The 16,262-nt window shown below is 46.0% G+C and overlaps 1 protein-coding gene across 1 annotated transcript in view; it reads right to left on the reverse strand.

Annotated features, from left to right (window-relative positions):
- Positions 1 to 14,346, reverse strand: part of XKR8 (XK related 8) — a 38,780-nt gene extending 24,434 nt beyond the window's left edge. Inside the window, exon 1 of the mRNA XM_040424332.1 lies at positions 13,483 to 14,346. Coding sequence (XP_040280266.1) covers positions 13,483 to 14,186 — 704 coding nt within the window. The 5' untranslated portion in view covers positions 14,187 to 14,346. The remainder of the gene's footprint in view (positions 1 to 13,482) is intronic.
- Between the last annotated feature and the right edge of the window lie 1,916 nt (positions 14,347 to 16,262).

A 16,262-nucleotide genomic window follows, 5' to 3' on the forward strand; every position in this document is an offset into this window, starting at 1 on the left:
TTTTCCCACGATAATCTGCCCGACAATTGGGCCATGTAAACTTGCCATGACCGTGTAAATATCTGCCACATTTATCATTATGGTCAGGCTGGATGAGAAATCTGGAGCAGGGATAGAAACTTTTCTGACTCTATACCAACTACTGGTTACACTAGAAATATGGCAAAATTCGGAAGCAAAATTAGGAATCTTAGGCCATACCCCATTTCCTGCTAAATTATGCCCCTTTACTGATACACCAAACCCCTTTCATTAAAGGGGTTATCCCACTTCGCCTTTTCATACTTACCTGCTGCCAGCGCGCCTTTCACTTCCTGGATTCTGGCTGGGGGCGGGCTTCATCTTGATTGAAGTCTTCTCCCGGCCGGGCCGTGCGCTGAACTGTACGCGCACGCCGCCGCGCATGCGCCATGGTGACTTATTTCTGGCCAGTATAGTACAGAGCTGGCGTGCGCGTTCGCAGCTCTGTACTATTCTGGCCGGGAAGAAGTCACCATCGCGCATGCGCGTTCAGGACAGCGAGCCCGGCCAGGAGAAAAGAAGGAGTCTTCTGCGCAAGCGCGGTCACCGGGATTCTGGAGAAGAGCGGTGGCCGTAACAAGGGGAGACTGAATCACAACAATGAGGTAAGTGGGGAAGAATTTTATCCTAAACGGTGGGAATGGGTTAATCAAATATATTTACAAAAATGATCACTGTCAAATCATTAACAGATTTAAAAGTGATCATTATGATGGGAATACCCCTTTAAGCTAGGCTTGGTGATTTTTTATAAAACTGTATGTGCTTATTTGTACTAAAAAGGCGGCAACCATATTTTGGCCCAGATTACAACAATGTCTAGGTGTACTCACATTAGTAAATGTGGGCCAACACTATGAATGGTAATATAATCACCTACGTGGGTGGAGGATGCAGGTTCAACTGGATGCACTGGATGTAAGCGACGACACCTTCTCCGTGGTCTACCCTCAGACACAGATACTGGGAAGGTTTGTAGTCAGACTGAAATCATGGATCATCATGGCAGAATTGGGAAGGGTTCACAATTCCACTGGAAGCAGAGGAGTCCTGGCAGATTTGACAGAAAGCAAACACAGACTGTGCCCATACAGTACGTGAGGGTTATATGTGCTTCTACATCTCTGTATGCCTAAGGAAATGTAATGAGATGGAAGTGGGCAGAGTTACTGTGCAGGCATAGCCAGTGTCTGGGCAGCGCCACTTATATGTAATAAGGGTGCCTGAACGAGAGCAGACCCCTAAATGGCCCCTATAGTATGAAACTAAACAAAAAAAACACAAGAAACATACAGCACAGGCTATATGTGACCGGCACTGTATACAGGTGTATGTACAGCACAGGCTATATATGACCGGCACTGTATACAGGTGTATGTACAGCACAGGCTATATGTGACCGGCACTGTATACAGGTGTATGTACAGCACAGGCTATATATGACAGGCACTATATACAGGTGTATGTACAGCACAGGCTATATGTGACCGGCACTGTATACAGGTGTATGTACAGCACAGGCTATATATGACAGGCACTGTATACAGGTGTATGTCCAGCACAGGCTATATGTGACCGGCACTATATACAGGTGTATGTACAGCACAGGCTATATGTGACAGGCACTATATACAGGTGTATGTACAGCACAGGCTATATATGACCGGCACTGTATACAGGTGTATGTACAGCACAGGCTATATGTGACCGGCACTATATACAGGTGTATGTACAGCACAGGCTATATATGACAGGCACTATATACAGGTGTATGTACAGCACAGGCTATATGTGACCGGCACTGTATACAGGTGTATGTACAGCACAGGCTATATGTGACAGGCACTATATACAGGTGTATGTACAGCACAGGCTATATATGACAGGCACTATATACAGGTGTATGTACAGCACAGGCTATATGTGACCGGCACTGTATACAGGTGTATGTACAGCACAGGCTATATATGACAGGCACTATATACAGGTGTATGTACAGCACAGGCTATATAGGACAGGCACTATATACAGGTGTATGTACAGCACAGGCTATATGTGACAGGCACTATATACAGGTGTATGTACAGCACAGGCTATATGTGACAGGCACTATATACAGGTGTATGTACAGCACAGGCTATATAGGACAGGCACTATATACAGGTGTATGTACAGCACAGGCTATATGTGACAGGCACTATATACAGGTGTATGTACAGCACAGGCTATATGTGACAGGCACTATATACAGGTGTATGTACAGCACAGGCTATATATGACAGGCACTATATACAGGTGTATGTACAGCACAGGCTATATATGACAGGCACTATATACAGGTGTATGTACAGCACAGGCTATATGTGACCGGCACTGTATACAGGTGTATGTACAGCACAGGCTATATATGACAGGCACTATATACAGGTGTATGTACAGCACAGGCTATATAGGACAGGCACTATATACAGGTGTATGTACAGCACAGGTTATATGTGACAGGCACTATATACAGGTGTATGTACAGCACAGGTTATATGTGACAGGCACTATATACAGGTGTATGTACAGCACAGGTTATATGTGACAGGCACTATATACAGGTGTATGTACAGCACAGGCTATATATGACCGGCACTATATACAGGTGTATGTACAGCACAGGCTATATATGACCGGCACTATATACAGGTGTATGTCCAGCACAGGCTATATATGACCGGCACTATACAGGGAGTGCAGAATTATTAGGCAAGTTGTATTTTTGAGGATTAATTTTATTATTGAACAACAACCATGTTCTCAATGAACCCAAAAAACTCATTAATATCAAAGCTGAATATTTTTGGAAGTAGTTTTTAGTTTGTTTTTAGTTTTAGTTATTTTAGGGGGATATCTGTGTGTGCAGGTGACTATTACTGTGCATAATTATTAGGCAACTTAACAAAAAACAAATATATACCCATTTCAATTATTTATTTTTACCAGTGAAACCAATATAACATCTCAACATTCACAAATATACATTTCTGACATTCAAAAACAAAACAAAAACAAATCAGTGACCAATATAGCCACCTTTCTTTGCAAGGACACTCAAAAGCCTGCCATCCATGGATTCTGTCAGTGTTTTGATCTGTTCACCATCAACATTGCGTGCAGCAGCAACCACAGCCTCCCAGACACTGTTCAGAGAGGTGTACTGTTTTCCCTCCTTGTAAATCTCACATTTGATGATGGACCACAGGTTCTCAATGGGGTTCAGATCAGGTGAACAAGGAGGCCATGTCATTAGATTTTCTTCTTTTATACCCTTTCTTGCCAGCCACGCTGTGGAGTACTTGGACGCGTGTGATGGAGCATTGTCCTGCATGAAAATCATGTTTTTCTTGAAGGATGCAGACTTCTTCCTGTACCACTGCTTGAAGAAGGTGTCTTCCAGAAACTGGCAGTAGGACTGGGAGTTGAGCTTGACTCCATCCTCAACCCGAAAAGGCCCCACAAGCTCATCTTTGATGATACCAGCCCAAACCAGTACTCCACCTCCACCTTGCTGGCGTCTGAGTCGGACTGGAGCTCTCTGCCCTTTACCAATCCAGCCACGGGCCCATCCATCTGGCCCATCAAGACTCACTCTCATTTCATCAGTCCATAAAACCTTAGAAAAATCAGTCTTGAGATATTTCTTGGCCCAGTCTTGACGTTTCAGCTTGTGTGTCTTGTTCAGTGGTGGTCGTCTTTCAGCCTTTCTTACCTTGGCCATGTCTCTGAGTATTGCACACCTTGTGCTTTTGGGCACTCCAGTGATGTTGCAGCTCTGAAATATGGCCAAACTGGTGGCAAGTGGCATCTTGGCAGCTGCACGCTTGACTTTTCTCAGTTCATGGGCAGTTATTTTGCGCCTTGGTTTTTCCACACGCTTCTTGCGACCCTGTTGACTATTTTGAATGAAACGCTTGATTGTTCGATGATCACGCTTCAGAAGCTTTGCAATTTTAAGAGTGCTGCATCCCTCTGCAAGATATCTCACTATTTTTGACTTTTCTGAGCCTGTCAAGTCCTTCTTTTGACCCATTTTGCCAAAGGAAAGGAAGTTGCCTAATAATTATGCACACCTAATATAGGGTGTTGATGTCATTAGACCACACCCCTTCTCATTACAGAGATGCACATCACCTAATATGCTTAATTGGTAGTAGGCTTTCGAGCCTATACAGCTTGGAGTAAGACAACATGCATAAAGAGGATGATGTGGTCAAAATACTCATTTGCCTAATAATTCTGCACGCAGTGTATACAGGTGTATGTCCAGCACAGGCTATATGTGACAGGCACTATATACAGGTGTATGTCCAGCACAGGCTATATGTGACAGGCACTATATACAGGTGTATGTCCAGCACAGGCTATATGTGACAGGCACTATATACAGGTGTATGTACAGCACAGGCTATATATGACAGGCACTATATACAGGTGTATGTACAGCACAGGCTATATAGGACAGGCACTATATACAGGTGTATGTACAGCACAGGCTATATGTGACCGGCACTGTATACAGGTGTATGTACAGCACAGGCTATATATGACAGGCACTATATACAGGTGTATGTACAGCACAGGCTATATATGACAGGCACTATATACAGGTGTATGTACAGCACAGGCTATATGTGACCGTCACTGTATACAGGTGTATGTACAGCACAGGCTATATATGACAGGCACTATATACAGGTGTATGTACAGCACAGGCTATATAGGACAGGCACTATATACAGGTGTATGTACAGCACAGGCTATATGTGACCTAACTGTATACAGGTGTATGTACAGCACAGGCTATATGTGACCTAACTGTATACAGGTGTATGTACAGCACAGGCTATATGTGACAGGCACTGTATACAGGTGTATGTACAGCACAGGCTATATGTGACAGGCACTATATACAGGTGTATGTACAGCACAGGCTATATGTGACAGGCACTATATACAGGTGTATGTCCAGCACAGGCTATATATGACCGGCACTATATACAGGTGTATGTCCAGCACAGGCTATATATGACCGGCACTATATACAGGTGTATGTCCAGCACAGGCTATATATGACCGGCACTATATACAGGTGTATGTCCAGCACAGGCTATATATGACCGGCACTATATACAGGTGTATGTCCAGCACAGGCTATATGTGACCGGCACTATATACAGGTGTATGTACAGCACAGGCTATATGTGACCGGCACTATATACAGGTGTATGTACAGCACAGGCTATATATGACAGGCACTGTATACAGGTGTATGTCCAGCACAGGCTATATATGACAGGCACTGTATACAGGTGTATGTCCAGCACAGGCTATATATGACAGGCACTGTATACAGGTGTATGTCCAGCACAGGCTATATATGACAGGCACTGTATACAGGTGTATGTCCAGCACAGGCTATATATGACAGGCACTGTATACAGGTGTATGTCCAGCACAGGCTATATATGACAGGCACTATATACAGGTGTATGTCCAGCACAGGCTATATGTGACCGGCACTATATACAGGTGTATGTACAGCACAGGCTATATATGACAGGCACTATATACAGGTGTATGTACAGCATAGGCTATATATGACAGGCACTGTATACAGGTGTATGTCCAGCACAGGCTATATGTGACAGGCACTGTATACAGGTGTATGTACAGCATAGGCTATATGTGACAGGCACTATATACAGGTGTATGTACAGCATAGGCTATATGTGACAGGCACTATATACAGGTGTATGTACAGCATAGGCTATATGTGACAGGCACTGTATACAGGTGTATGTCCAGCACAGGCTATATATGACAGGCACTGTATACAGGTGTATGTACAGCACAGGCTATATGTGACAGGCACTGTATACAGGTGTATGTACAGCATAGGCTATATGTGACAGGCACTATATACATGTGTATGTACAGCATAGGCTATATGTGACAGGCACTATATACAGGTGTATGTACAGCATAGGCTATATGTGACAGGCACTATATACAGGTGTATGTACAGCATAGGCTATATGTGACAGGCACTATATACAGGTGTATGTACAGCATAGGCTATATGTGACAGGCACTGTATACAGGTGTATGTCCAGCACAGGCTATATATGACAGGCACTATATACAGGTGTATGTACAGCACAGGCTATATATGACAGGCACTATATACAGGTGTACAGTCGTGGCCAAAAGTTTTGAGAATGACACAAATATTAGTTTTCACAAAGTTTGCTGCTAAACTGCTTTTAGATCTTTGTTTCGGTTGTTTCTGTGATGTAGTGAAATATAATTACACGCAATTCATACGTTTCAAAGGCTTTTATCGACAATTACATGACATTTATGCAAAGAGTCAGTATTTGCAGTGTTGGCCCTTCTTTTTCAGGACCTCTGCAATTCGACTGGGCATGCTCTCAATCAACTTCTGGGCCAATTCCTGACTGATAGCAACCCATTCTTTCATAATCACTTCTTGGAGTTTGTCAGAATTAGTGGGTTTTTGTTTGTCTACCCGCCTCTTGAGGATTGACCACAAGTTCTCAATGGGATTAAGATCTGGGGAGTTTCCAGGCCATGGACCCAAAATGTCAACGTTTTGGTCCCCGAGCCACTTAGTTATCACTTTTGCCTTATGGCACGGTGCTCAATCGTGCTGGAAAATGCATTGTTCTTCACCAAACTGTTGTTAGATTGTTGGAAGAAGTTGCTGTTGGAGGGTGTTTTGGTACCATTCTTTATTAATGGCTGTGTTTTTGGGCAAAATTGTGAGTGAGCCCACTCCCTTGGATGAGAAGCAACCCCACACATGAATGGTCTCAGGATGTTTTACTGTTGGCATGACACAGGACTGATGGTAGCGCTCACCTTTTCTTCTCCGGACAAGCCTTTTTCCAGATGCCCCAAACAATCGGAGAATATGACTTTGCCCCAGTCCTCAGCAGTCCATTCACTATACTTTCTGCAGGAGATCAATCTGTCCATGATGTTTTTTTTGGAGAGAAGTGGCTTCTTTGCTGCCCTTCTTGACACCAGGCCATCTTCCAAAAGTCTTCGCCTCACTGTGCGTGCAGATGCGCTCACACCTGCCTGCTGCCATTCCTGAGCAAGCTCTGCACTGGTGGCACTCCGATCCCGCAGCTGAATCCTCTTTAGGAGACGATCCTGGCGCTTGCTGGACTTTCTTGGACGCCCTGAAGCCTTCTTAACAAGAATTGAACCTCTTTCCTTGAAGTTCTTGATGATCCTATAAATTGTTGATTGAGGTGCAATCTTAGTAGCCACAATATCCTTGCCTGTGAAGCCATTTTTATGCAACGCAATGATGGCTGCACGCGTTTCTTTGCAGGTCACCATGGTTAACAATGGAAGAACAATGATTTCAAGCATCACCCTCCTTTTAACATGTCAAGTCTGCCATTTTAACCCAATCAGCCTGACATAATGATCTCCAGCCTTGTGCTCGTCAACATTCTCACCTGAGTTAACAAGACGATTACTGAACTGATCTTAGCAGGTCCTTTAATGACAGCATTGAAATGCAGTGGAAAGTTTTTTTTTTGGGATTAAGTTAATTTTCATGGCAAAGAAGGACTATGCAATTCATCTGATCACTCTTCATAACATTCTGGAGTATATGCAAATTGCTATTATAAAGACTTAAGCAGCAACTTTTCCAATTTCCAATATTTTTGTCATTCTCAAAACTTTTGGCCACGACTGTATGTCCAGCACAGGCTATATAGGACAGGCACTATATACAGGTGTATGTCCAACACAGGCTATATATGACAGGCACTGTATACAGGTGTATGTCCAACACAGGCTATATATGACAGGCACTGTATACAGGTGTATGTCCAGCACAGGCTATATATGACAGGCACTGTATACAGGTGTATGTACAGCAGAGGCTATATGTGACAGGCACTATATACAGGTGTATGTACAGCAGAGGCTATATGTGACAGGCACTATATACAGGTGTATGTCCAGCACAGGTTATATGTGACAGGCACTATATACAGGTGTATGTACAGCACAGGCTATATATGACAGGCACTATATACAGGTGTATGTCCAGCACAGGCTATATGTGACAGGCACTGTATACAGGTGTATGTACAGCACAGGCTATATATGACAGGCACTATATACAGGTGTATGTACAGCACAGGCTATATGTGACAGGCACTATATACAGGTGTATGTACAGCACAGGTTATATGTGACAGGCACTATATACAGGTGTATGTACAGCACAGGCTATATGTGACAGGCACTATATACAGGTGTATGTACAGCATAGGCTATATACACTACATAGTAGGGATCGACCGATATTGATTTTTTAGGGCCGATACCGATACCGATAATTTGTGAACTTTCAGGCCGATAGCCGATAATTTATACCGATATTCTGGGAATTTTCATTTTTGGAGAAAAAAGAAATTCCTACACAAATCTGCTGAAAATTAATATGTTTATTGTTAATGTGTATTTTTTTGTTTATTGTTAATGTGTATTTTTTTGTTTATTGTTAATGTGTATTTTTTTTTTTTTTAAATCTTTTTCATTTATACTTAATATTTTTGTGTGTTTTTTTTTTTACTAACTTTTAGCCCCCTTAGGGACTAGAACCCTTGTCCTATTCACCCTGATAGATCTCTATCAGGGTGAATAGGACATCACACTGTCCCTGCTGCTCTGTGCATAGTGCACACAGCAGCATGGAGCTTACCATGGCAGCCAGGGCTTCAATAGCGTCCTGGCTGCCATGGTAACCGATCGGAGCCCCAGGCTTACACTGCTGGGGCTCCAATCGGAGGAGCAGGGGAGAGGGGATCCTGTGGCCACTGCCACCAATGAGTAATACTGGGGGGGGGGCGCACTGCGCCACCAATGTTTTTACTATTTGCCGGGATTGGGATGGGGGTGGGGGGCGCACTGCGCCACCAATGATTAATACTCGGGGCTTGGGGGGGGCGCACTGCGCCACCAATGAAGATACCTCTCTCATTCACATACAGGAGGCGGGAGCTGGCTGCAGAATCCCATAGCCGGCTCCCGACCTCTATGAGCGGTAGCTCCGATCCGCGGCACCTGAGGAGTTAACTACCGCGGATCGCAGCTTTCGCTCATAGAGGTCAGGAGCCGGCTATGTGATTCTGCAGCCAGCTCCCGCCTCCTGTATATGAATTAATGAGAGACTCATCTTCATTGGTGGCGCAGCGGCCACAGCCCCTCCCCTCCTCTTATCTTCTCTCCCCTCATTAGCGGCAGCAGCAGCACAGGGGGAGGAGACACTGCTTCCTTCTCCCCTGTGCTGCGGAGGGAACACGGAGAGCGCTGAGAGCAGCGCGTTCTGTGTTCCCAATACGTTATCGGTATATCGGCAAAATAGATGCCGATACCGATAACGTTCAAAATCCTCAATATCGGCCGATAATATCGGCCAAACCGATAATCGGTCGATCCCTACTACATAGATAACAGTATTGGAACACCTGCAGGAACTTTTAGGACACCCTATTCTAAATCCATAGGTACAGATAAAACCGCTCCCACTCTTCTGGAAGGCTTTCTACAAGATTTGATGTGTCTGAGATTCTTTGCCCATTCATCCAGAAGAACGTATGTGAGGTCAGACAGTGATATTGGATGAAGGGTTTGGCTCCCTATCACCATTTTGGTTCATCCCAATGATGATTGCTGGAGTTGAGGTCAAGACTGTGCGGCCAGTAAAGTTCTTCCACATCAAACTCACCCACTTATGCCCTTATGGACCTTTCTTTGCGCCCTGGGGCATTGTCATCCTGGAACAAAAAATGCCTTCCCCAAACTGCTCCTAAAAAGTTGGAAACATACAACTACTCCGACGCTCCCTCAGAAATGAATGGAGTGGCGGTGTGCTTTTCTGATCAGCCACTCCATCTATTTCAGGGAGGGCTTCAAGGGGTATATAGCCCCTGTTCTCATGATCAGTGGCGGTCCCAGCTGTTGGACTCCCACCAATCTGATAGTTATCACTAGGGATGAGCGAACGTCTGTTTTCAAGTTTGGCGTACACAATTCGGGATAGCTAAGAATTCCATTATGGATTCCGCTACCACGGACTATAGGTTATCCATAACGGAATTCTTAGATATCCCGAACCTTGTACGCTGAACTTGAAAACAGAAGTTTGCTCGACACTAGTTATCACCTAACTTTCTATAACCGGAATACCCCTTTAAGATTTCCCTTCAGTGGAACTAAAGAACCTAGGCCAACCCCACAGCATTATCCCTCCAGCGTCCAGTGGTGGCGTGCATTACACTTCTCCATCTGATGCTTGGCACTTAGTGATGTAAGGCTTGCCTGCATCTGTTCAGCCATGGAAACTCCTGCCATGAAGCAGCGGCACACAGTTTTTGTGCTGATGTTAAGGCCAGAGGAGGTCTGTAACAATGACCTCAGGATACAATATTTTCAACATACAATGGTCTTTTCTGACCCATCGGAAGTTGAAACTAGACTTAACCTACAATGCCTCAGACTCAGATCCAACCAATCAAGGCCACTTCTCTGGTAAAATAGTTGGATTAGTTGCTAGTTAGCAGCTATTCCTGACTGGTATATGTAAGGAGTTATCTGCTTATTTTTCTTAAAAGGCTTCTGTCACCCCACTAAACAGGTTTTTTTTTTTGTGTGTACTTATAATCCCTATACTGCGATTTATCCATACATAATGTGATTAATCATTTTGGTTCAGTAGATTCTGCTAAAAACGTACTTTTATAATACACTGCGTGCAGAATTATTAGGCAAATGAGTATTTTGACCACATCATCCTCTTTATGCATGTTGTCTTACTCCAAGCTGTATAGGCTCGAAAGCCTACTACCAATTAAGCATATTAGGTGATGTGCATCTCTGTAATGAGAAGGGGTGTGGTCTAATGACATCAACACCCTATATTAGGTGTGCATAATTTGGCAAAATGGGTCAAAAGAAGGACTTGACAGGCTCAGAAAAGTCAAAAATAGTGAGATATCTTGCAGAGGGATGCAGCACTCTTAAAATTGCAAAGCTTCTGAAGCGTGATCATCGAACAATCAATCGTTTCATTCAAAATAGTCAACAGGGTCGCAAGAAGCGTGTGGAAAAACCAAGGCGCAAAATAACTGCCCATGAACTGAGAAAAGTCAAGCGTGCAGCTGCCAAGATGCCACTTGCCACCAGTTTGGCCATATTTCAGAGCTGCAACATCACTGGAGTGCCCAAAAGCACAAGGTGTGCAATACTCAGAGACATGGCCAAGGTAAGAAAGGCTGAAAGACGACCACCACTGAACAAGACACACAAGCTGAAACGTCAAGACTGGGCCAAGAAATATCTCAAGACTGATTTTTCTAAGGTTTTATAGACTGATGAAATGAGAGTGAGTCTTGATGGGCCAGATGGATGGGCCCGTGGCTGGATTGGTAAAGGGCAGAGAGCTCCAGTCTGACTCAGACGCCAGCAAGGTGGAGGTGGAGTACTGGTTTGGGCTAGTATCATCAAAGATGAGCTTGTGGGGCCTTTTCGGGTTGAGGATGGAGTCAAGCTCAACTCCCAGTCCTACTGCCAGTTTCTGGAAGACACCTTCTTCAAGCAGTGGTACAGGAAGAAGTCTGCATCCTTCAAGAAAAACATGATTTTCATGCAGGACAATGCTCCATCACACGCGTCCAAGTACTCCACAGCGTGGCTGGCAAGAAAGGGTATAAAAGAAGAAAATCTACTGACATGGCCTCCTTGTTCACCTGATCTGAACCCCATTGAGAACCCCTGGTCCATCATCAAATGTGAGATTTACAAGGCGGGAAAACAGTACACCTCTCTGAACAGTGTCTGGGAGGCTGTGGTTGCTGCTGCACGCAATGTTGATGGTGAACAGATCAAAACACTGACAGAATCCATGGATGGCAGGCTTTTGAGTGTCCTTGCAAAGAAAGGTGGCTATATTGGTCACTGATTTGTTTTTGTTTTGTTTTTGAATGTCAGAAATGTTATATTGGTTTCACTGGTAAAAATAAATAATTGAAATGGGTATATATTTGTTTTTTGTTAAGTTGCCTAATAATTATGCACAGTAATAGTCACCTGCACACACAGATATCCCCCTAAAATAGCTAAAACTAAAAACAAACTAAAAACTACTTCCAAAAATATTCAGCTTTGATATTAATGAGTTTTTTGGGTTCATTGAGAACATGGTTGTTGTTCAATAATAAAATTAATCCTCAAAAATACAACTTGCCTAATAATTCTGCACTCCCTGTATGTAAATTACCTGTCTACCAGCAAGTAGGGCGGCTACTTGCTGGTAGCAGCCGCATCCTCCTATCATAATGACGCCCCCTCCGCATGTTGATTGACAGGGCCAGGAAACGGGATCTTTCTCTGCTGGCCCTGTTTGCATTTAAAATCTGGCGCCTGCGCCATACCTGTCTTCAGTCGGCGCAGGCGCACTGAGAGGAGGACGCTCGCTCGGCCGCTCCATCCTCAATGCGTCTGCGCCGGGTGTAGATGTGACGTCATCGGCGCAGGCACATTGAGGATGGAGCGGCCGAGCGAGCGTCCGCCTCTCAGTGCGCCTGCGCCGATTGAATACCGTTACGGTGCAGGCGTGAGATCTTGATAGCAGACAGGGCCAGCCAGAGAAAGATCCCGTCCGCTGGCCCTGTCAATCAACATGAGGAGGGGGCGTCATTCTGAAAGGAGGATGCGGCTGCTACCAGCAAGTAGCCGCCCTACTTGCTGGTAGACAGGTAATTTATATATTATAAAAGTACGTTTTTAGCAGAATCTACTGAACCAAAATCATTGATCACAGTATGTATGGATAAATTGCAGTATAGGGATTATAACTTACAAGTACACAAAAAAAAAAAAACTGTTTAGTGGGGTGACAGAAGCCCTTTAAATCTTCATTTTCTCTTATCTTGGATGACATTTTGGGGCTTTGCAACCGATTATTCAACTTACAATGGTGGTCGTGGAACCAATTAATATTGTAACTTGAGGGACCACTGGTATATTAGTAAGTGCCTTCTATTACCTTCCTCTACATGATAAAGGCCATTTGCTGAAGTGAGACAGCCCTTTAAGTCAGCACTTCGGGACCCCCTCTGTAACTTTATGAGGTCTCTCACTTTGCAATATTACCATCCACAGATGATGGTGGAATATCGAGGAGGGAAGAAATGTCCGGAACTGACTTGTCACAGTGGTGGCATCCTATTACAGGGCATCAGGTGCTGGAGTTTATACTCCTGTGGCAATGGGACTGGATGAAACTCCTGAATTCAGAGGAGCGTCCAAATGGTTTTGTCTAAATACCGGTAACATACATACATACATACAGGATGGACCTACCTGAGCAGGTACCCCAGCTGGAGAACGTGCAGCAGGGTGAAGCATGAAGGCCACAATATGAGTTTAGATGTATAGAAGCACTTCACCAGTGGCTGGTCCTCGGTGCCCCCAGCACTGTGGTGTGTACAGCCATGGCAGAGTATGGCACCCTCCTCAAGGGTGGCAGATGTCCGGTTGTCCTGAGGTGGAATGTCCCCAGAACATCCCTGAGTTGTACATGGTTCAGGTGGGCCAGATGTCTCACAGCTCAAGTCACTCATTTCTGACACAGCCTTGTCTATTGGCACCGCATCCATAACACTGGCAGCTGTGCCCTGTCTGGCATCCTCCTGGTACTTGGTGCCATTGCTGTGTATCACTCCCCCGTTGCTGGTCCGGTGGTCACCACAGGCCCCTGCAGCCCCTCCTGTTGCATTCTCCAGGATTGCCCGGTTGCCAGCAGTGCCAGGCTCCGGTGCCTCGCTCGGCTTTCCATTCCAGTACTTCCAGTCTACCCAGAACCAGCCCCAGCTGAGTACCTGCAGCACGGAGGACGAGAGGAGGTAGAGGCCGACATACAGGGCGGCCCAGACCGTGTCCCCCGCCCGGTAGTACCACACCGCGCTCCACGCGTCCGAGCCCAGGTCCACTAGGAAGGCGACGGTCCCGCACACCGCGAACCCCAGGTCCAGGAGCCGGTAGCGGGGCAGCGGGCAGCCCAGCATCCCGGACAGACGGCAGCATGGAGGGGGCGCGGCAGGAAGTGAGGCCGCTGACAGCTGCTTAGAGTCCGGACGCCCTATAGCCTTCTGACATTACACAACACTGACGGGTCACTTCAGGCTCTGCCCGTGGGTTCCGCTAGCTACAGAAATAGCATCTCCTCAGAGACGTGTTTACCACCAGGGGAACCTGATATAGCCCCCCAAACTCCATGCCCCAAGAAGTACCTAAGCATTCTGCCCCTCCTGTGCCCAGTGGTGTACTTGCCCCCTCGCCCCCTCTGCAAGTGGTGGAAACTAGTGTTGAGTGAACTTGTGTTTTCAGGTTTGGCGCACAGGGTTTGTGGTCGGCTAAGAATCAGGGCCGGTGCAAGGGTTTTTGCCGCCCTAGGCAAGATAAAAATTGCCCCCCCCCCCTTATCAGATGATCTGCCCATATCATGACATCACATATGTTCCACCCCTTTCTCAGCTTTTAAATGAAAAGAACTGCTATGTTTCCCTTACGGTTAATCCAGCTTCTTGTAGCTGTCCCTTTTTGCAGAACGGAATTGCGGACCCGGATCAATTCCGATCCTGAAAAAAATAGAACATGTCCTATTCTTGTCCGCAATAGCGGACAAGAATAGGCATATTCTCTTAGTGCCGGCAATGTGCGGTCCGCAAAATGTGGAACGCACATTGCCGCTGTCCGTGTTTTGTGGATCCGCAAAACACACACGGATGTGTGAATGGACCCTAAATGTGAGGTAAATTAGTTTCCAATGTAGTATTAATAACTAAACAATTACATAATAAACATATTGCATTGTCTACTTACCACCAGGACAATAAGATGATCTGGTCTCTGGCTGCAGTCTGGCTCTGGGGTCTCCCTTGTCACTCTCTTCTCCCCCCTCCCTTGTCACTCTCTTCCCCCCCCCCCCCCCCTCCCTCTCATTCTACCCCCCCCCCTGTCACTCTCATTCTACCCCCCCTCCCTTGTCACTCTCATTTTACACCCCCCCTTGTCACTCTCATTTTACACCCCCCCTCCCTTGTCACTCTCATTTTACACCCCCCCTTGTCACTCTCATTTTACACCCCCCCTTGTCACTCTCATTTTACACCCCCCCCCCCTTGTCACTCTCATTCTACCCCCCCTCCCTTGTCACTCTCATTTTACACCCCCCCCTTGTCACTCTCATTTTACACCCCCCCCTTGTCACTCTCATTTTACACCCCCCCTCCCTTGTCACTCTCATTTTACACCCCCCCTTGTCACTCTCATTTTACACCCCCCCTTGTCACTCTCATTTTACACCCCCCTCATCCCTTGTCATTCTCATTTTACACCCCCCTCCCTTGTCACTCTCATTTTACCCCCTCCCCTTGTCACTCTTATTTTACCCCCCCTCGTCACTCTCATTTTACCCCCCCTCGTCACTCTCATTTTACATCCCACCCCCCCCTCGTCACTCTCATTTTACACCCCACCCCCCCTCGTCCCTCTCATTTTACACCCCACCCCCCCTCGTCCCTCTCATTTTACACCCCATCCCCCCTCACTCTCATTTTACACCCCATCCCCCCTCACTCTCATTTTACACCCCATCCCCCCTTGTCACTCATTTTACACCCCATCCCCCCTTGTCACTCATTTTACACCCCCCCCCTTGTCACTCATTTTACACCCCCCCCATGTCACTCATTTTACACCCCCCCCCCTTGTCACTCATTTTACACCCCCCCATGTCACTCATTTTACACCCCCCCCCCATGTCACTCATTTTACACCCCCCCATGTCACTCATTTTACACCCCCCCCTTGTCACTCATTTTACACCCCCCCCTTGTCACTCATTTTACACCCCCCCCTTGTCACTCATTTTACACCCCCCCCCCTTGTCACTCATTTTACACCCCCCCCCTTGTCACTCATTTTACACCCCCCCCCCTTGTCACTCATTTTACACCCCCCCCCCCCTTGTCACTCATTTTACACCCCCCCCCCCCCCTCTAGTGTAGCGTGGCCGAGCGCTGTTCGGTCCGCGGTACAGGAGCATTTGTCTCCTGTACCCGGCCGGACTGAAAGGAAGT

The sequence above is a fragment of the Bufo bufo genome, chromosome 3, assembly GCF_905171765.1.
Source record: "Bufo bufo chromosome 3, aBufBuf1.1, whole genome shotgun sequence".
Lineage (NCBI taxonomy): Eukaryota > Metazoa > Chordata > Amphibia > Anura > Bufonidae > Bufo > Bufo bufo.